Source organism: Oncorhynchus gorbuscha, linkage group LG08 (genome assembly GCF_021184085.1).
Source record: "Oncorhynchus gorbuscha isolate QuinsamMale2020 ecotype Even-year linkage group LG08, OgorEven_v1.0, whole genome shotgun sequence".
NCBI classification, from domain to species: Eukaryota; Metazoa; Chordata; class Actinopteri; order Salmoniformes; family Salmonidae; genus Oncorhynchus; species Oncorhynchus gorbuscha.
In genome coordinates this window covers 7,398,048-7,422,216 of record NC_060180.1, presented here as the reverse complement: position 1 = coordinate 7,422,216, position 24,169 = coordinate 7,398,048, and the positions used below count along the sequence as shown (strand labels likewise).

General features: G+C 45.1%; 1 protein-coding gene across 2 annotated transcripts in view; it reads left to right on the top strand.

Annotated features, from left to right (window-relative positions):
* Positions 1–20,679, top strand: part of LOC124041144 (tau-tubulin kinase 1-like) — a 43,417-nt gene extending 22,738 nt beyond the window's left edge. For both annotated transcript variants that reach the window (XM_046358369.1, XM_046358368.1), the window contains exons 14-15: positions 14,054–16,257; positions 16,514–20,679. In XM_046358369.1, coding sequence (XP_046214325.1) covers positions 14,054–16,257; positions 16,514–16,970 — 2,661 coding nt within the window. In that variant the 3' untranslated portion in view covers positions 16,971–20,679. The remainder of the gene's footprint in view (positions 1–14,053; positions 16,258–16,513) is intronic.
* The last annotated feature ends 3,490 nt before the right edge of the window (positions 20,680–24,169 follow it).

Below are 24,169 nucleotides of genomic sequence, written 5' to 3'. Positions count from 1 at the left end.
TCCAAATGTAGCCATAGCCACTCAGACATCATTTACAAACAAAGCATTCGTGTTTAGTGAGTCCGCCAGGCCAGAGGCAGTAGGGATGACCAGGGATGTTTTCTTGATAAATGAAATTTGACCATTTTCATGTCCTGCTAAGCAGTACATTTTGGTTGTCAGGGAAAATGTATGGTGTTAAAAGTACATTATTTTCTTTAGGAATGAAGTGAAGTAAAATGTAAAAGTTGTCAAAAATATAAATCGTCAAGTAAAGTACAGATACCCCCCAAAAAATATTTTTTACTTAAGTACTTTAAACCACTGGTGTTAGAGTTTGTAGATAGTTGAAATGTAACTGATAGTCTGTAGAGCATCTACAGATAGAATATCCATATAAAGTGTTCCCTTTCGTTTTTATTTGGTTTAAACATTATTATTTTCTCATTGATACAAATATATATTTTGCTAGAGACCTGTTCAAGATAGCAGCCATTTCAACCATGTTGTGCTGATGATGCAGGATGATGCTGTGGTGTCAGTGCATGTTCTGATAGCAAATATGTATCTGATTGACGTGTCAGTCAAAGGAGCATGTACTGTAGGAGTGTTATGGGTCATGATGGTAAACTGTTCCAGTACACAAAAACTGTTCCACAACACAACTAGTGATATGTCTCTCCTCCCTCTCCGCGCCATGTCAATCTCTGCCTCTTCGAAACCCGATTTAAATATCTTGCCAAAATAACATTGGCCTGTACCTGCATATCCATGTCCAGTGACAGTCGGCAAAAACTGAAACACTCGAACAACATCCCCTTTCATCCATCCAAAATAAAAACCCCACCCAAACGATTGTGCATAGGTCTCGTTTATCCCTCCCAAAAAAGAGATTGAAAAAAGAGATCCCTCCCTTTATATTTCTGCTGTCTGTGCGTGTGTGTGGTGGGCTCACTGCAACATGCACCCAGACAGACAGAGACCCAGACATACGGAGACCCAGACATACGGAGACCCACTCACACAGAGACGCAGAGACCCAGACACGCAGAGACCCAGACATACGGAGACTCACTCACACGGAGACCCAGACATATGGAGACCCAGACATACGGAGACCCACTCACACGGAGACACACTCACACAGAGACCCAGACACACGGAGACCCAGACATACGGAGACCCAGACATACGGAGACCCACTCACACAGAGACGCAGACACACGGTGACCCAGACATACGGAGACCCACTCACACAGAGACCCAGACACACGGAGACCCAGACATACGGAGACCCAGACATATGGAGACCCACTCACACAGAGACCCACTCACACGGAGACACACTCACACAGAGACCCAGACACACGGAGACCCAGACACACGGAGACCCAGACATACGGAGACCCACTCACACAGAGACGCAGACACACGGTGACCCAGACATACGGAGACCCACTCACACAGAGACCCAGACACACGGAGACCCAGACATACGGAGACCCAGACATATGGAGACCCACTCACACGGAGACCCACTCACACGGAGACCCAGACATACAGAGACCCACTCACACGGAGACCCACTCACACAGAGACGCAGAGACCCAGACACGCAGAGACCCAGACATACGGAGACTCACTCACACGGAGACCCAGAATTATGGATACCCAGACATACGGAGACCCACTCACACGGAGACCCACTCACACAGAGACCCAGACATACGGAGACCCAGACACACGGAGACCCTGACATATGGAGACCCACTCACACGGAGACCCACTCACATGGAGACCCAGACACACAGAGACGCAGAGACCCAGACACGCGGAGACCCACTCACACGGAGACCCACTCACACGGAGACCCAGACATAGGGAGACCCAGACATACGGAGACCCAGACATATGGAGACCCACTCACACGGAGACACACTCACACGGAGACCTACTCATACAGAGACCCAGACGCGCGGAGACCCAGACGCACAGAGACCCAGACACACATACAGACAGAGACCCAGACACACATACAGACAGAGACCCAGACACACATACAGACAGAGACCCAGACACACAGACAGACAGAGACCCAGACACACATACAAACAGAGACCCAGACACACATACAGACAGAGACCCGGACACACATACAGACAGAGATGCCAGACACACATACAGACAGAGAACCAGACACACATACAGACAGAGACCCAGACACACATACAGACACAGACCCAGACACACATACAGACAGACCCAGACACACATACAGACAGACACGCATACAGACAGAGACTCAGACACACATACAGACAGAGACCCAGACACACATACAGACAGAGACCCCAGACGCGTGGAGACCCAGACATACAGACGCGCAGAGACCCAGACATACAGACATGCAGAGAAACAGACACGCAGAGACCCAGACACACATACACACAGAGACCCAGACACACAGAGACCCAGACACACAGAGACCCAGACACGCATACGAACAGAGGCCCAGACACGCATACGAACAGAGACCCAGACACACAAAGACCCAGACATGCATACAAACAGAGACCCAGACACACAGAGACCCAGATACACAGAGACCCAAACACACAGAGACCCAGACGCACATACAAACGGAGACCCAGACACTCATACAAACAGAGACCCAGACACTCATACAAACAGAGACCCAGACACTCATACAAACAGAGACCCAGACACTGATACACACAGAGACCCAGACATACAGAGACCCAGACGCACATACAAACAGAGACCCAGACGCACACACAAACAGAGACCCAGACACACATACAAACAGAGACCCAGACACACATACAAACAGAGACCCAGAAGTAAACATACAAACAGAGACCCAGACGCACATACAAACAGAGACCCAGAAGTAAACATACAAACAGAGACCCAGACGCACATACAAACAGAGACCCCGACGCACATACAAACAGAGACCCAGACGCACATACAAACAGAGACCCAGACGCACATACAAACAGAGACCCAGACACACATACAAACAGAGACCCAGACGCACATACAAACAGAGACCCAGACGCACATACAAACAGAGACCCAGACGCACATACAAACGGAGACCCAGACACTCATACAAACAGAGACCCAGACACTCATACAAACAGAGACCCAGACACTGATACACACAGAGACCCAGACATACAGAGACCCAGACGCACATACAAACAGAGACCCAGACGCACATACAAACAGAGACCCAGACACACACACAAACAGAGACCCAGACACACATACAAACAGAGACCCAGACACACATACAAACAGAGACCCAGACGCACATACAAACAGAGACCCAGACGCACATACAAACAGAGACCCAGACACACATACAAACAGAGACCCAGACGCACATACAAACAGAGACCCAGACGCACATACAAACAGAGACCCAGACGCACATACAAACAGAGACCCAGACGCACATACAAACGGAGACCCAGACACTCATACAAACAGAGACCCAGACACTCATACAAACAGAGACCCAGACACTGATACACACAGAGACCCAGACATACAGAGACCCAGACGCACATACAAACAGAGACCCAGACGCACATACAAACAGAGACCCAGACACACACACAAACAGAGACCCAGACACACATACAAACAGAGACCCAGACACACATACAAACAGAGACCCAGAGCACATACAAACAGAGTAGACGCACATACAAACAGAGACCCAGACACACACACAAACAGAGACCCAGAAGTAAACATACAAACAGAGACCCAGACGCACATACAAACAGAGACCCAGAAGTAAACATACAAACAGAGACCCAGACGCACATACAAACAGAGACCCCGACGCACATACAAACAGAGACCCAGACGCACATACAAACAGAGACCCAGACGCACATACAAACAGAGACCCAGACGCACATACAAACAGAGACCCAGACGCACATACAAACAGAGACCCAGACGCACATACAAACAGAGACCCAGACGCACATACAAACAGAGACCCAGACGCACATACAAACAGAGACCCAGACGCACATACAAACAGAGACCCAGACGCAGATACAAACAGAGACCCAGACGCACATACAAACAGAGACCCAGATGCACATACAAACAGAGACCCAGACACACAGAGACCCAGATACACATACAAACAGAGACCCAGACGCACATACAAACAGAGACCCAGACACACAGAGACCCAGACACACAGAGACCCAGACACACAGAGACCCAGACACACAGAGACCCAGACGCACATACAAACAGAGACCCAGACACACATACAAACAGAGACCCAGACACTCATACAAACAGAGACCCAGACACACAGAGACCCAGACACACATACAAACAGAGACCCAGACACTCATACAAACAGAGACCCAGACACACATACAAACAGAGACCCAGACACTCATACAAACAGAGACTCAAACACACAGATACCCAGATACACATACAAACAGAGACCCAGATACACAGAGACCCAGATACACATACAAACAGAGACCCAGACACACATACAAACAGAGACCCAGATACACAGAGACCCAGATACACATACAAACAGAGACCCAGATACACATACAAACAGAGACCCAGATACACATACAAACAGAGACCCAGATACACAGAGACCCAGATACACATACAAACAGAGACCCAGATACACATACAAACAGAGACCCAGATACACAGATACCCAGATACACATACAAACAGAGACCCAGATACACAGAGACCCAGATACACATACAAACAGAGACCCAGACACACATACAAACAGAGACCCAGATACACAGAGACCCAGATACACATACAAACAGAGACCCAGATACACATACAAACAGAGACCCAGATGCACATACAAACAGAGACTCAAACACACAGATACCCAGATACACACACAAACAGAGACTCAGACACACAGAGACCCATATACACATACAAACAGAGACCCAGAAGTAAACATACAAACAGAGACCCAGACGCACATACAAACAGAGACCCAGAAGTAAACATACAAACAGAGACCCAGACGCACATACAAACAGAGACCCCGACGCACATACAAACAGAGACCCAGACGCACATACAAACAGAGACCCAGACGCACATACAAACAGAGACCCAGACGCACATACAAACAGAGACCCAGACGCACATACAAACAGAGACCCAGACGCACATACAAACAGAGACCCAGACGCACATACAAACAGAGACCCAGACGCACATACAAACAGAGACCCAGACGCACATACAAACAGAGACCCAGACGCACATACAAACAGAGACCCAGACGCACATACAAACAGAGACCCAGATGCACATACAAACAGAGACCCAGACACACAGAGACCCAGATACACATACAAACAGAGACCCAGACGCACATACAAACAGAGACCCAGACACACAGAGACCCAGACACACAGAGACCCAGACACACAGAGACCCAGACACACAGAGACCCAGACGCACATACAAACAGAGACCCAGACACACATACAAACAGAGACCCAGACACTCATACAAACAGAGACCCAGACACACAGAGACCCAGACACACATACAAACAGAGACCCAGACACTCATACAAACAGAGACCCAGACGCACATACAAACAGAGACCCAGACACTCATACAAACAGAGACTCAAACACACAGATACCCAGATACACATACAAACAGAGACCCAGATACACAGAGACCCAGATACACATACAAACAGAGACCCAGACACACATACAAACAGAGACCCAGATACACATACAAACAGAGACCCAGATGCACATACAAACAGAGACTCAAACACACAGATACCCAGATACACACACAAACAGAGACTCAGACACACAGAGACCCATATACACATACAAACAGAGACCCATATACACATACAAACAGAGACCCATATACACATACAAACAGAGACCCAGATACACATACAAACAGAGACTCAGACACACAGAGACCCATATACACATACAAACAGAGACCCATATACACATACAAACAGAGACCCAGATACACATACAAACAGAGACCCAGACGCACATACAAACAGAGACCCAGACACACAGAGACCCAGACGCACATACAAACAGAGACCCAGACACACAGAGACCCAGACGCACATACAAACAGAGACCCAGACACACAGAGACCCAAACACTCATACAAACAGAGACCCAGACACACAGAGACCCAAACACTCATACAAACAGAGACCCAGACACTCATACAAACAGAGACCCAGACACTGATACACACAGAGACCCAGACACACAGAGACCCAGACGCACATACCCACAGAGACCCAGACGCACATACACACAGAGACCCAGACACTCATACAAACAGAGACCCAGACACTCATACAAACAGAGACCCAGACACTCATACAAACAGAGACCCAGACACACAGAGACCCAGACGGACATACCCACAGAGACCCAGACGCACATACACACAGAGACCCAGACACTCATACAAACAGAGACCCAGACACTCATACAAACAGAGACCTAGACACTCATACACACAGAGACCCAGACACACAGAGACCCAGACACACAGAGACCCAGACGCACATACAAACAGAGACCCAGACGCACATACAAACAGAGACCCAGACGCACATACAGAGACTCAGACGCACATACACACAGAGACCCAGACACACATACAAACAGAGACCCAGACACTCATACAAACAGAGACCCAGACGCACATACACACAGAGACCCAGACGCACATACACACAGAGACCCAGACGCACATACAAACAGAGACCCAGACACACAGAGACCCAGACACACAGAGACCCAGACACACAGAGACCCAGACACACAGAGACCCAGACACTCATACAAACAGAGACCCAGACACACAGAGACCCAGACGCACATACAAACAGAGACCCAGACGCACATACAAACAGAGACCCAGACGCACATACAAACAGAGACCCAGACACACAGAGACCCAGACACTCATACAAACAGAGACCCAGACACACAGAGACCCAGACACTCATACAAACAGAGACCCAGACACACAGAGACCCAGACGCACATACAAACAGAGACCCAGACACACAGAGACCCAGACACACAGAGACCCAGACACACAGAGAACCAAGGAGACCCAGACACACAGAGACCCAGACACACATACAAACAGAGACCCAGACACACATACAAACAGAGACCCAGACGCACATACAAACAGAGACCCAGGCGCACAGAGACCCAGGCGCACAGAGACCCAGGCGCACAGAGACCCAGACGCACAGAGACCCAGATGCACAGTGACCCAGAGACCCAGACACGTAGAGACTCAGACAGACATTTCAATGACAGCAGAGATAGAGAAGAGACGGAGTCTTCTTGGCCACACCCCCACCTGATGCCTTTCTCCTCCACTCTTATTGGTCTTTTTCAGTTGGAGGAGGATAGGCCCCACCCCCACCACCCGCACCACTCTTTCCCGAGGCCCAACCAATTGAGAAGATTGGCGTCGTACGTGTTCTCGTCCTCTACCCTGGAGACGGAGCAGTATCCCCATGGTAACTTGGAAGCTGGGGCGTTGATCCAGAGAAGCCGCTCTGCTGAGAGCAGCCCCGCCCGTCTCCCCTCGCGGCGCCACATGCCCCTGGTACCCGGCAGCCCCGGGGGGTCGCGACCACGACACTCCGTCCTCAACCTGTCCCGACTCCAGATACAACAGATGCTGGCTAAACTAATGAACAAGACGTGATCGGATAAAAAAGCCCAGTAGGGGTTGTATCTGACATTCTGTGTAAACACATGCAGAGCCTTTTCACGAACCACAACAACAACAATATCCCTCCTCCTCCTCACAGAAAACAACACTGTCCTGGCTACATCTAGGGGGATTAGAAGGTTTTAAAAAAGGGAATATTCCAAAATGTTTTTTTTTATTGTGCTGTAAACTGAGGCCCCCCGGCCCGGCCTGTACCCTGTGCTCCGGGTGTGCCTGTGGGTTTGTGGGACCGTGGGCCAGGAATAGTAGGATTGCATTTTGTCCTTCTTGAGGAAGTGCAGGCAAGGTCCCTGGATATCCGAGCCGAACCAGGCCACCCCACGAGGCTTACAGCTCCGTGGAGAGACAGAGAAGGAGAACCAGGAGGGGGAGAGAGAGAACCACATGGTCCAAATCCTTGTACACCACAGACACTGTACACACCACTTTATTGTACACTGATACTCGTTTTTTGAAAGATGCTGTTTTTATTCAAGCACTGAGTACTGTATCTTTCTGTGAGGTAGACTTTTAGGCAAAGAGTCTGGGCTTTGTGTCATTTCTGCTCTGCCCGGGCATTCATCTGCACATGCTTAGAAGTGCTTTAGGACTTGTGCAGGCATGCGTGTGTGTAGATCATCACCACCACCACTATTGCCATCTTCATTCACATGTTGTTCCTGTTTGATCTAGTTTAAAGCCAAAATCTGTTTGTTTTTGTTATTTCAAATAAAGCATAGCAAAATGTTGAATGGTCATTGGAGATGCTGCTTTATCATAGTCAATGTGCCAGGATGTTGAGATGAACAGAGAGACATGATTACTGTCATGGATCAGTATAGGCAATAGCTTGATAGGCAGTAGATTGATAGGCAGTAGATTGATAGGCAGTAGATTGATAGGCAATAGATTGTTAAGCAGTAGATTGATAGGCAGTAGATTGATAGGCAGTAGATTGATAGGCAGTAGATTGATAGGCAATAGATTGATAGGCAATAGATTGATAGGCAGTAGATTGATAGGCAGTAGATTGATAGGCAGTAGATTGATAGGCAATAGATTGATAGGCAATAGATTGATAGGCAATAGATTGATAGGCAGTAGATTGATAGGCAGTAGATTGATAGGCAATAGATTGATAGGCAATAGATTGATAGGCAGTAGATTGATAGGCAGTAGATTGATAGGCAGTAGATTGATAGGCAGTAGATTGATAGGCAATAGATTGATAGGCAATAGATTGATAGGCGGTAGATTGATAGGCAGTAGATTGATAGGCAATAGATTGTCAGGCAATAGATTGACAGGCAATAGATTGATATGCAATAGATTAATAAGCAGTAGATTGATAGGCAATAGATTGATAGGCAGTAGATTGATAGGCAATAGATTGATATGCAATAGATTAATAAGCAGTAGATTGATAGGCAATAGATTGATATGCAATAGATTAATAAGCAGTAGATTGATAGGCAGTAGATTGATAGGCAGTAGATTGATAGGCAGTAGATTGATAGGCAGTAGATTGATAGGCAATAGATTGATAGGCAGTAGATTGATAGGCAGTAGATTGATAGGCAGTAGATTGATAGGCAGTAGATTGATAGGCAGTAGATTGATAGGCAGTAGATTGATAGGCAGTAGATTGATAGGCAGTAGATTGATAGGCAATAGATTAATAAGCAGTAGATTGATAGGCGGTAGATTGATAGGCAGTAGATTAATAGGCAATAGATTGATAGGCAATAGATTAATAGGCAATAGATTAATAGGCAATAGATTCATAAGCAGTAGATTGATAGGCAGTAGATTGATAGGCAGTAGATTGATAGGCAATAGATTGATAGGCAGTAGATTAATAGGCAATAGATTGTCAGGCAATAGATTGATATGCAATAGATTAATAAGCAGTAGATTGATAGGCAGTAGATTGATAGGCAGTAGATTAATAGGCAATAGATTGTCAGGCAATAGATTGACAGGCAATAGATTGATATGCAATAGATTAATAAGCAGTAGATTGATAGGCAATAGATTGATAGGCAGTAGATTGATAGGCAATAGATTGATATGCAATAGATTAATAAGCAGTAGATTGATAGGCAATAGATTGATATGCAATAGATTAATAAGCAGTAGATTGATAGGCAGTAGATTGATAGGCAGTAGATTGATAGGCAGTAGATTGATAGGCAGTAGATTGATAGGCAGTAGATTGATAGGCAGTAGATTGATAGGCAGTAGATTGATAGGCAGTAGATTGATAGGCAGTAGATTGATAGGCAATAGATTAATAAGCAGTAGATTGATAGGCGGTAGATTGATAGGCAGTAGATTAATAGGCAATAGATTCATAAGCAGTAGATTGATAGGCAGTAGATTGATAGGCAGTAGATTGATAGGCAATAGATTGATAGGCAGTAGATTAATAGGCAATAGATTGTCAGGCAATAGATTGATATGCAATAGATTAATAAGCAGTAGATTGATAGGCAGTAGATTGATAGGCAGTAGATTGACAGGCAATAGATTGATATGCAATAGATTAATAAGCAGTAGATTGATAGGCAATAGATTGATAGGCAGTAGATTGATATGCAATAGATTGATATGCAATAGATTAATAAGCAGTAGATTGATCGGCAATAGATTGATATGCAATAGATTAATAAGCAGTAGATTGATAGGCAGTAGATTGATAGGCAGTAGATTGATATGCAATAGATTGATATGCAATAGATTAATAAGCAGTAGATTGATCGGCAATATATTGATATGCAATAGATTAATAAGCAGTAGATTGATAGGCAGTAGATTGATAGGCAGTAGATTGACAGGCAATAGATTGATATGCAATAGATTAATAAGCAGTAGATTGATAGGCAGTAGATTGATAGGCAGTAGATTGACAGGCAATAGATTGATATGCAATAGATTAATAAGCAGTAGATTGATCGGCAATAGATTGATATGCAATAGATTAATAAGCAGTAGATTGATAGGCAATGGTTTCCCTCATTGCAGTGGAATGCTGCCTTCTTACTGCATATAAATGTTTATAAGATGTATATAACACGTTTATAACATGTCTATCATATTGTATTCGGTTTCAGTTGTGACAGTATTACTAGTGTTACCAGCAATAATGATTTATTTTCCATAATTGTATCTAGTTTACTGTTGTGAATTATTTCATTTATCTTGCCTTTGAGTCTGGACAGAGGACACGGCTCTTGTTAAAAACACACCTTCATTTTGATCTTAACTATAGATTTGTGAAATATCCATATTGTCAAAATGTGTTGCTAACTACTGTAATTGTTTTAAAAGGATGGGACTTAGGCTGATATTCAATTGAACCTGGCCTAGTAATGTTTACGCAGTGCCTTTGTTTACAAACTTACCTCTCTACCTAGTACTAGTGCTTTGTATTTTTTTTACAAAGGAGAAGAGAATTTCCAAACTCCTTTTCATAATAATTACTTAATGACAGGATAGGAGCAGCAGGGCTCATGTGGGGTTTGAACCGGGATCCCTGCCGCAAGGGGGAGTAGGCCCATATGGTTCCGGAACTGCTCCCTCTGGGCCAGTTGTAGTAGGACTTATGTCTCTATGGTTAAATCCAGGATTTAACCATAGAGACACTATTTAATTATTAGTAGGCATTGATTTATGTCAATGTGAAATTCAAATCTTCCTACCATCACATCTAAGCCAATATGACGCCAATGTTGATCAAATCAACATGATTGGATGTTTTCCATCACACCACTCCTGTTATGATCCATTCTGATTCCTAATTCTATGGATTTGACCCAACATTCATTTCATTTGACCATGGGAAAAGAAGAGCTATACTGCTTTAACATCACAATGCAGGTTTAATTGAATTGAGGCCATGTCTAGATTGTATAATGGGGGGGGGTATAATACAGTTGCCCAGTTGGTCTTCCATCCATTTCACTGTTTTCAGTGATCCAATAATGACATTCACTGAATGTATTCATCACCCTCTGATGAAGCTTAGTTCTGAGGCTCTATGTCGAGCATCTTAGGGAAGGAGTGCTGATCTCAGATCAGGTATTCCCTGTCCATGTGTCCATGTAATCTAATTCATTATGATCTAAAAGGAAAAATGCATGCTAGATTAGCACTCCTTCTCTTGAGATGCTTTGTGAATATGGGCCCCTTCAGTTCAGTTCGTACAATAAATAATATCGGACGCCACTTCGCTTGAACTAGTAAAGTCTGATGTGATAGGTCCTTGTTTACACTGGTCTACAGTTTATCTGCTGCACTTTGGTTTATTTCCTAACAAGAAAAGTACACCCACGGATCAGTGAATACCTAAGTAGGGTTGGTAGGCATCTGTTAAAAGCACTTGTTAAAAACATTTAGTTTGTCTGGTAATGTTGAAGTGGGTTCTGGGAGTTTTCCTACAGAAGCATTCTCATGTAAAATGGCATGCAATCATATACTGTAATGATGCTGCTTAGTAGCCTGTGTAATGTTGCTCCAGTCCTGTGTGTACTGTCCTGATTGCATGTAGATCTTGGTGACTTATTTGTGCTTGTGGAAAGACCGACGGCAAGAGGAAAAACATTGTCTGGTTTCTGAGTCACTTATTTATTGCCCAGTGTCCCAATCTTGGCCAGGTCGCAGTTGCAAATGAGAACTTGTTCTCAACTGGCCTCCCTAGTTAAATAAAGGAGAAATTAAAAAATACAAATGTTTCTGTGAGTGATACAGATTTAGGATCTTAATTTGATCCAGTTTGCTACAGTAGGAAAATAATCCTTCAGCAACAGGAAATGTGAATTATTATCTGGATTATAATGATTTGACATTTTTGTATGGTTCATACCATACAAATCAAGTCTGAAATTTCAAAGTGGAATCGACAAACACAACTCAAATGCAAGTTTGCATTTCCCGCCGTGCAGGACAATTCTCAGCATCAAAAGAGTGCTCAAATGAAGATCCTACATCTGTTCAGTGAAAGAAGAGACTCTTGTATAAAAGTCCTTCTCGACTCAAATTCTTCAAAGGCTGTCTAATGACTCGCAGTACTGGAAAAACGGAACTATTCTCCTGTTCATTGCACATAATGTATGTGGGAGGTGGGTTGGAATGGGAATATGTAAGATAATACAGTGGCAATCATAGTTTTTTAACACTTTGGAGCGAATGTAAAAGATGTCAACCATTATTTGAACAACATCGTGATCCGTGAGTGTCTCTCGGTAGAGGACAGTACAGTCACTATTCTCTTTTTGTGAATATATTAGAAGCATTTGTTTTTGTATCACAATAACCCTGTAGAGTTATGTATAACATTATGTATTTAAAAGCATGTATATCAGGCCATTTTTGAAAGAAACACACAAAAAATGGATATTAGTACATTGCTGGATCGACATCGTTTCATCACTTTGATGTCATCTCGTCGTGTCATCTTGTATATTTGCTTCACAGCTGTACATATATTTGGCAATGCACTGTTTGTAACCATGGCTACACATGAAATCACACCTGGGTTGAGCAATTTAAAAGAAAACAGAGAACATAACATGTACATATATACAGTATTATATGTATAATGCTGTGCTATGGACTTTCTGTGCCTTTTTTCATCCATGTATGTCAACTATACTAGACATTTCTCAGACGCTTGTATACAACCAAAATATGATTAAAGGATTTGGGAAGTACTTCATTTAGCCTTTGCTGCCTTTTGTGTTTATTCAGTAATGGTTAATGGAAAATGGTTTGATGCTGTGGTAGTCATTTTTAAACATATCCAAAGTTTTCTAATATATTCATGTTTTTAAGGTCATACACTGGTTCTGCTCTGCAACAGTTTGCAGGTGTCTGTGTGTATTTATGTGTACTGAAGTCTTTGTGATGGTGTTCTTCGTATGCTTGTCCTTTTCATTTCATTAACTCATTGTTAGATAATACATCTGATATTTCATTATTATGTCCTACACTCTTAGAAAAAAGGGTTCCAAAAGGGTTCTTCAGCTGTCCCCATAGGAGAGCTCATTTTGGTTCCAGGTAGAACCCTTTTTGGTTCCATGTAGAACCCACTGTGAAAAGGGCTCTACCTGGAAGCAAAAAGGGTTCTCCAAGGGATTATCCCATGAGGACAGCTGAATAACAAAATAACACCTTTTTTCTAAGAGTATGGGGTTCAGGGAAAGTATTTCCTTTTCTTTGATACTTGTGTACTACAGCCTCTCTTTGTGATGTGCTGCAGGCCCTGGAGCAGATCAGCCCATACCAGGGTGGCAGAGGGGAGGACCTCAACTTCCAGGGTGTAGAGAGAGAGAGGCCTAAACTACCCACGCTGGCCCAGCATCGCTTTCGACGGGTGGACTTCCTCTCTGCCATGCTCACCGGCCCCGCCACCCTTCCACCACTCCAAATCTCCTTTGAGGTTGAGCAAGATCAGGATGGGAATGTGGATGCTGTTGAGGTCGGGGCTGGGGCTGGGGCAGTGTCCAGTGGGGATGGGAGCCCCAAGAGCAGCGAGCACAGCCAAGAGGGTGATGATGGAGCTCCCTCTACTCTCCTTGCAGACGAGCCTCCTCGGGAATACCCTCGCCGGGCCTCTTCAGGAGTGGGGTTTGGTGGTGATCCGGACCTGGAGCTGGAGGAAGGCTCCAAGACTCTGGTGCTCTTCTCCCCTGGAGACGTGAGGAGGTCCCTTGCTGTGGTGGGTGATCTGCCCCCGGACGATGCCGGGAGTCACCAGGGGACGCTGGCAGCCATCACACCCCAGTGCGAGAGAGCTCTGGGACCTCTGGGAAGCCTGCTGGACGTGTCTGAGCCAGATACTTTGTTCTCGCAGTTGAAGTCCGAGTCCAAACCGCCTTCGACAGCCATCTCCGCCATCCTGGTCAATGTGGCGCCCAATGTTGTTACTCCCACCAGCACCTCCCCTCCTTTCACCAAAGTAGAGCGGACATTCGTACACATTGCCGAGACTACCCACCATAATGTGATGAGCTCCTCAGGGACTCTGCAGCTCAGGCTGCTGCTCCCTGGGCTGGTTGAGGAGCCCACAGATGAACAGGAGAACCACTCGGAGGAAGAGAAAGAGCAGGATGTCTTGGATGGAGAGAAAGAGAGGAGCAGGGAGAGCAGATCCGATGTGGACCGTTCAGACTTTGAGAAGGAGAGGGAAAGTGGATCTGAGGGCAAGGTTCCAAACAGAGACAGTGACGAGGGGAGGGAGAGTGGATCTGAGGGCGAGGTTCCAAACAGAGACAGTGAAGAGGGGAGGGAGAGTGGATCTGAGGGCAAGGTTTCAAACAGAGACAGTGAAGAGGGGAGGGAGAGTGGATCTGAGGGCAAGGTTCCAAACGGAGACAGTGAAGAAGGGAGGGAGAGTGGATCTGAGGCCAAGGTTCCAAACAGAGACAGTGAAGCGGGGAGGGAGAGTGGATCTGAAGGGGAGTTCCAAAAGACATACGACGTACAGAGGAGGGAGAGTGGATCAGAAAGCAACGTCTTTGAGAAAGACGAGGAAGGGGACGAAGTGAGCATTTTTGAGGAGGAGGAAGAGGAGAAGAGAGAGAGTAGGTCCAAGGAGGAAGATCCCGAGAGAGAAATCCCAGGTTCCCCAGAGAGAGACAAGGCTAAGGAGGAGGAAAAGGATGTTGCAAAGAAAGAGGTTGAGGAGTTAATCCCCCCAGAAAAAGAGATGGAAGAAGAGCCGGAACTTGGGGACGAAGTCCAGCCAGCGATCCAGTCAAACCTCTCCTCTCCCATTCTTGGTGCCCCAGAAGAACCTGAAGCCCAGGATATCCTGGCCATTTCAATAGAAACCAAGTTAGAGTCTGAAACAGAGGACACCCCTATTGTCGTTTTGCCTGAGATGGAGCCTGCCCATGTGATGTTAGCAGAGAAGGAGAGCCAGATCCATCTCGAACAAAACAATGAGGCTTCTCCACAGAAGGAAACCAAGGACCCTGGTGATCCAGAAAAATTGGCAGAGGCCAGCAAACAGACCAGGCCTCAGAAAATGAGCAGAATCCCGGTTCTCTCTCGGTCTGAGGAGGACACCAGCTCGGACCAGGACCAGTCGGCGGCGTCCCAGTCATTCAAGTCTCATCAGAGGGCCAAGCGACCTCACCTAGCCCGGCTGGTCATGGAAAGGAGGCAAGGTCGCATGCTAAGACTGGCTTCTGTTTCCTCTGCGTCCTCTGCGGATGATGGCTGTAAAGTTCCAGCAGAGATCCAGTCAGAGGAAGATACCCATGATGAGGACAACTATCTGCCCAGGAAGGAGAGGGGAATTTGGGGGGAGAGGAGTGAGGGGCGTCAAAGGAGCAGAATACCCCGTCCTGTCACGGCTGTTAAGCTACAGGGATCCTCTGTTACACCATTTCATGCTGTCTCCCAAACTGGCCCCAGTGCTAATCTCCACAAACCCCAACTTTCAACTATATATGCTAGGTAGGTTCAATTAAAAGCGTATTTGACAGGAAACAGATGTTCTTATCAATTCCCGATCTCTAGTGGCTCACACCAAGGCTGCCTTTTATCCACTCTGTTGTTCACCCAGCCCTTTGAATAATATTCTGAATGGATAATAATATTATGTGAAAACCTCCAGATTATGATCTTTAAGCATAATTCTAGAACATAATTCAGAATTCAAAGCATCATTCTACATATATGACTATCTCTGTATTGTATCTCTGTGTTTCAGGCATCAATCTCACAAAACTAGGACCCCAAGAATAAATGTTCCACTGCACCAGAGGTCCCAGACTCTGCAGTCCCGACCCGGACCCGGGACGAACTCCTCCTTCTTATTATCCACCCCCCAGACCCCCCTGCGTGGGGTCATCTCCCGAACCCCTCTCTCTGCATGCCCCTCCCCCCGTAGCCTCAGCACCTCCCCATGTTGCTACTCCACTTCCCGGACCGACAGCCCCTCCCCTCAGCGCCCACGCCGGGGGGCTGCAGTTACAGAAGTCCGGAGGCAGCTCATATCCGTGCGGGCGCAGACTGCACTTCCGCTAAAACCCAGACCGCCTCAAACCGATGATTCCTCAGCCCCTGGGACGCCCAGGAGGCGAGGCAAACTTTACCCGTTGTCATCTACATCCATACCCACCAAGGGGAAGTCAGATGCTTCTGAGAGCAAGACAACCACCAGATAATATAGCCTAGCTTAGTGTATCAGGGCTATCTATCCACCAGAACACCCACACTGCACTTCACACACCCCTTTATCTACTGTATGTCAGACTAACTCCATGACCTCAAACGTGTTTGTGCAAAAACACTATGTTTCAACTCTCAGCTTAAGATAACAAAGAGGGGTCTGCTTCTAATCACAGTTAAGGCCAAGAACAAAACCAGTAATAGAGAGCACCAGGCAGCGGTGAGACCCCCAATGCCACAGACTAGGGAAGTGGGTGTGACCCCCAATGCCACAGACTAGGGAAGTGGGTGAGACCCCCAATGCCACAGACTAGGGAAGTGGGTGAGACCCCCAATGCCACAGACTAGGGAAGTGGGTGAGACCCCCAATGCCACAGACTAGGGAAGTGGGTGAGACCCCCAATGCCACAGACTAGGGAAGTGGGTGAGACCCCCAATGCCACAGACTAGGGAAGTGGGTGTGACCCCCAATGCCACAGACTAGGGAAGTGGGTGTGACCCCCAATGCCACAGACTAGGGAAGTGGGTGTGACCCCCAATGCCACAGACTAGGGAAGTGGGTGTGACCCCCAATGCCACAGACTAGGGAAGTGGGTGTGACCCCCAATGCCACAGACTAGGGAAGTGGATGTGACCCCCCAATGCCACAGACTAGGGAAGTGGGTGTGACCCCCAATGCCACAGACTAGGGAAGTGGGTGTGACCCCCAATGCCACAGACTAGGGAAGTGGGTGTGCCCCAATGCCCCCCCCCAATTCCACATACTAGGGAAGTGGGCGAGACCCCCAATGCCACAGACAAGGGAAGTGGGTGAGACCCCCAATGCCACAGACTAGGGAAGTGGGTGTGACCCCCCAATGCCACAAACTAGGGAAGTGGGTGTGACCCCCCAATGCCACAGACTAGGGAAGTGGGTGTGACCCCCCAATGCCACAGACTAGGGAATTGGGTGTGACCCCCAACGCCACAGACTAGGGAAGTGGGTGTGCCCCCCCCCCAATTCCACATACTAGGGAAGTGGGCGAGACCCCCAATGCCACAGACAAGGGAAGTGGGTGAGACCCCCAATGCCACAGACTAGGGAAGTGGGTGTGACCCCCAATGCCACAGACTATAGAAGTGGGTGTTCGTTACCTCCTTCTGCAGCTGAGGCCTCCCTGCACCTGTCTGGGAACTTGTTCCTTAGCAGGGTTTGAATTACACATTGACTCTTGGGGCTCTGCACGATGATGGTGCCCAATGTCCAAATCGATTGTGTGGTGCCTGATTTGTTATGGGGTTCCACTAGCCTCCCCTAGCCCCCCTGTGATTCTGACTCAGTACAGCAGCCCTCGTATGCCTTAATAAGACCTGTTCTAAGACCAGTTCTTGTCTACTCCTCCCATCACTAACGCTTCCAGGGAAGAAAAAAAACTGCAACAGCAGAGCAGCAGCCTCCTCTGTTCTCACTTACTAGTTTGCTTAAAGAAGTGCTTTAAATTAAAATGATTACGTGGGATATGAAAATAATATATTGCTAAATTATAGGATGAACGTTATTTAGGTCAGACCACGGATAGTAGTTTAGGTAACACTTGACGTTCCTTCTTATGAAGAGTTCTGAACTGTTATATTGCGTTATAAGCGTTCATAGCACCTTATAGAAGTCATGGAGCATTATGAAACTACAATAAAGCAATAAGGTACCAGAGACTGTTATATATTATGAATATCTCTCTCATGCCTTATTACTTGATTGTCAAGTTTCACAATGCTCAATGACTGCATCTATGAGATTATATTAAGGTTTTTAAAGCATTATAACACTTTACAAGGTGCTTTGAGTAAAGTTACCGTCATGTAGATAATAATCAGGGACTGGTAAATCTGCATTTTGGAATGAAAACCTGTGCCCGACCTACTGTATGATAACCTCCATAGAGTAGTATACAGTCTCATAAACCCCTATGAAGGTGTTCATTAGCCAATATCACACTTCGCCAGGAGCTGCTTCAAGTGCTGCTAAATGTTTCATGCAGTAGGCCAATATCTCTGTTTGAAATAAGGGTGACGCTTTAAATTAAGGTACCTTTATTGTAAAGTGTTACCGAAATAAGTGTCATTATTCCTCTGTCTTTTTCATTGAGATAGAAAAGGATTCTGAGGGAATCGAAATGAATGCATAAAGTCGATGTACTTGTGGCTTTGTAATGGTCAGCATGTGTTCTTGTCTACGTTCTTGAAACGGTTCACCCAGAATATGATCATGAGTGGCTTTTATTTTGGAGGAGTTAATTAGATGTACCTGCAGAGTCCCAAATGGCTCTTTATTCCCAATTTAGTGCACTACTTTTGACCAGAGCCCATAGGGAGTAGGTTGTACCTGCAGAGTCCCAAATGGCTCTTTATTCCCAATTTAGTGCACTACTTTTGACCAGAGCCCATAGGGAGTAGGTTGCCATTTGAGGCTCATAGTAAATCAGAAACACATTTAAAGATAGATACTGTGGAATGTGTCCAAATGAACATGATTTCTGTTATTGTTGTATTAGGGAGTGTACTTTATTTATAATGAGGGATACCTGGAGGAAATCAGACCTCTCTGAAAAGAAAATGGATGGCCCTCCCTTCAGTAAAAAATATTGCACACTTGAAAAAACACTAGTGACCTTCCCCTATACCCAAAATAATTATTCAAACAAAGTGGATAGCAGACAACATGCCTAATGTTTACCCTCACTCGTAGACAGATAGCCTTAGATATGCAGTTTTAGAAACTGTAAGCATTACATGAAACCGTTTCGTAAGCATTACATGGCTCAGTAGCAAGGGCGGTGGGCCAGAAGGTTGTGGATTTGCAGACCACTGTGGACAAGAGTAGTGGTGAAAAGCTCTGCTTTATAATAAAAACACTGCATGAATCTATCATCTTATTTGCAGTTCTGAGAAAAAAATAGCCTTTTATCAACTCAGAAGCAGAATTTCGTCTAATACCTCAACAGTGCATGACAACGAATGAGCGCATGCTGCAGCACAGGAGACGCTTTGATTTCTATACGCTATTGTTAAAAAAGAGGATCGTCTTCAGTTTGGAACAGTGCTAAAGTTGTCTATCAACTGTAAACATGTAGAACAACCGAACCAGTTATGACTGAGTATCTGATCATCAATGAATTAGACAAAAATGCATTTGTTTTTTAACACAGCAGCCGCAGATCATCAGGTAGGCCTATATGCACTTGCAACTTTTTTTCAATTGTGAAACTATCATTTTCTAATTCATTCTATTTTATTCCGTTACATTCCTGTTACAAAATAGACATGCATAGCTCACCGCATGATCCTCAAACCAAAGACGGGCCAAACTCATGTTTCTAAAAGTCAATTCAAAGGCACTGTAGAATGACAGTGTAGCCCAATTAGGAATTTTTTGTTTCATTGATATTTCATTCTAAGTAATTATTTTAAACAGCCTTAATGAAAAATGTATAGGCATGTTGTTAAAGTACTGTTGTTGATGTGCTGTTGAAATGCTGACCACTCCTGCCTGCCTGTAGCTTGTCACAAATCCTTCACAATGTATTTCTTAAATAGCATACTAGACCCTTATACAGAAACCCAGGTGAAAACCCCAAACAGTAAGCAATGCAGATGTAAAAGCACGGTAGCTAGGAAAAACTCCTTATAAAGACTGGAACCTATGAAGAAACCTAGAGAGGAATCAGGCTCTGAGGGGTGGTCAGTCCTCTACTGGCCGTGCCGGGTGAAGATTATAAGAGTACATGGCCATTAAGGCCAGATCGTTCTTCAAGATTCTCAAACGTTCATAGATGACCAACAGAGTCAAATAATAATCACAGTGTTTATAGAGGTTGCAACAGGTCAGCACCTCAGGGGTAAATGTCAGTTTGCTTTTCATAACTGAGCATTCAGAGGTTGAGACAGCAGGTGTGGTATAGAGAGAAGGGGACGGAGAGAGAGTGCGAGGGAGCATGTCCAGTGAACGGGTCAGGATTCCATAGCCGCAGGCAGATCAGCAATAATTGAACAGTAGCATGACCAGGTGGACTTGGGAGGGAGAACAGCCAAGAGTTGTCAGGCCAAGTAGTCCTGAGTCATGGTCCAAGGGCTCAGGTCCTCCTGGAGGGGAGAGAGAGTGCAAGTGAGAGATTGGAGAATTAGAGGGCGCATACTTAAGATGACACAGGACATCAGATAAGACATGATAATTACACCAAATAGGACAGACTGACCCTATCCCCCCGGCACATAGACTATTGCGGCATAGATACCGGAGACTGACACAGGGGGGGGGGTCGGGGGACACTGTGGCCCCGTCCAACGATACCCCCGAACATGGTCAACTAGGCAGGATATAACCTAAGCTATTTTGCCAAAGCACAGCCCCCACACCACCACAGGGATATCAACAGACCACCAACATACTACCCTGAGACAAGGTGGATCTCCCCTACCGCACAATCCAGAGGGGGTGCAAAACCGGACAGGAAGATCACGTCAATCACTCAACCCACTCAAGTCGAGTATAGCGGGAATAAAGCCTGGCATGACATGATGCACCCCTCCTAAAGGTCAAGACCGATTCTGCATCTCACATGGATCGGCAAACCATTCCATAAAAATGGGAGTTCTATAGGGGAAAGCCCTCGCTAGCTGCTTACTTAAAAACACTAGGAACAATGAGGCGGCCTGCGTCTTGTGACCGTAGCGTACGTGTAGGTATGTACTGCAGGACCAAATCGGAGAGATAGGTAGGAGCAAGTCCATGTAATGCTTTGTAGGTTAGGTTTTATTTGAGACAACTGTACAACCATCAAGATTAATTGTCAGATTCAACGGAAGATCTCTTTGTTTCTTGGGACCTAGAACAAGCATCTCTCTTTGTCAGAGTTTATAAGTAAAACATTTGCAACCATTCACTTCCTTAGGTCTGAAACACAGGCTTCCAGGGTAGGCAGTTTTGGGGCTTCACCATGTTTCATCAAAATGTACAGCTGTATTGTCTGCATAGCAGTGAAAGTTGACATTGTGTTTCCGAATTACATCCAAAAGAGGTAGAATCTATTGTGAAAAAAATAGTGGTCCTAAAACAGACCTTGAGGAACACCCAAACTTAATTTAGATTTTTCAGAGGACAAACCATCCACAGAGACAGAATGATATAGTTTCGACAGATAAGATCTAAACCACACATAAACGTCTGTGTAAACCACTTACGGTTTCCAATCTCTCCAAAAGCATGTGGTGATCGATGGTGTCAAAAGCGGCACAAATGTCTAGGAGCACAAGGACAGACGCAGAGCTTTGGTCTGACACCATTAAATTGTAATTTGCCTCCTTCACCATCGCGGTCTCTGTACTACGATTGGGTCTAAGACCAGACTGGAGCATTTAGTTTACATTATTTGTCATCAGGAAAGCAGTGAGTTGCTGAGCAACAGCTTTTTAAATAACAATTTCAGAGGAGATTCGATATTGGCAGATAGATTTTTTTTTATCTCTCTCAAGGCTTTTTAAGGAGCGGCTTTATTACTGCCACTTTTAGTGAGTTTGGTACACATCCAGAGTATAGGTAGCCGTTTTATGTTCAACATAGGACGTCCATGCACAGGAAATAGCTCTTACAGTAGTTTAGAGCTGGAAGATTTAGAGGCCATGACTATTATTGTGTCTAGAGATACAGGATTAAAAAACTTCTCCATTGATCCGAGGTCCTGGGAGTTCTGTGCAGACTCAGGGCAACTGAGTTTTGTAGAAATAAATACCCATAGTCTTTCATTTGCTTTCTAATGATCATGATCTTTTCATTGAAGAAGTTCATGAATTCATCACTGCTGAAGTGAAGGCCATCCTCACTTGGGGAATGCTGCTTTTTAGTATCAAAAATACATTTAGGATATTTTTTCTTCTCAATCAGGGTGGGAAAGTAGGCAATGAAGGCTTTTCAATATTGCATGGTACTGTCTTTCCAAGCTAATCTGAAGACTTCCAATTTGGTGGGGCGCAATTTCCCTTCCTTCAGGGCTCTGGTAATTTCTGTATGCCAGGAAGACAGTTTCTTGTAACAAATATGTTTTATCTTTAGCGGTGCGACTGCATCTATGGTATTACTCAAGGTTAAGTTTAGCAGCTTGGTTAGGTGGTTAACATGTTTTTGTACCCCAGTGTGAAAGGGAAGTCTGGAAGAGCATCAAGGAATCTTTAGGTTGTCATAGAATTTATAGCGCGGCTTTTGATATCCTTGGTTGGGGTCTGAGCTAATTATTTGTTGCGATTGAAAACGTAATAAAATGGTGGTCCAATATTCCAGGATTATGAAGAAAAACATTTAGATCCACAATATCTATTCCACGGGATAAAACTAGAACCAGGGTATGATTGTGGCAATGCGTAGGTCCCGAGACATGTTGGACAAAACCCACTGAGACAAATAAAAATATTATCTGGCATGACTACGAGATCCGATAGGAATTCAGGGAACTCAGTGAGGAATTCTGTATATAGCCCAGGAGGCCCGAAAACAGCATCTATAAAAGTGACTGAGTAGGCTGCATAAATTTCATGACTAGAAGCCAAAAGACGAAAACGTCGTAAATTGAAAATTGCTGTCATAAATGTTAGCAACATCTCCGCCTTTGCAGGATGTGTGGGGATATGGTCACTAGTGTAACCAGAAGGAGAGGCCTCATGTAACGCGGTAAATTCATCAGGTTTGAGCCATGTTTCATCAAGCCAATCACATCAATCACAAGCCCTATCTCAAATATGAAGACCTACCTCCTGTCAAACAGGAAGGCCTAGCTCGTATTTCTTAAATATGAAGACATAGTCTTCAACACAAAACGCTCTTGTTGTTAGTAGCCTAAAGTCAAATTAAAATTAAGACCGTTTAAATGAATTAAGCCTTCTCAAATATCTGTGGCTCGTGCTTTATAGTAATGTTGGTTGTGTAAATTACTAGCATCTGGCTTATTGTGAGGTCAATAAGTCTGAGAAATATATTCATTATGGGCAGCGAAACATATCGTGTTTATTCAAATCAATTAAAGCAGTAGCAAGCTTACCACCGGTCCTCCTTTTCATCGCCACGCTTTCCCTCTCAAACTGAACAGGACATGAACAGGCCCAGTCCGAACGCACAGGAATTGTAAAAAATAAAATAAAAAATGTCAACATTATTTTCAAAAGAAGCCAT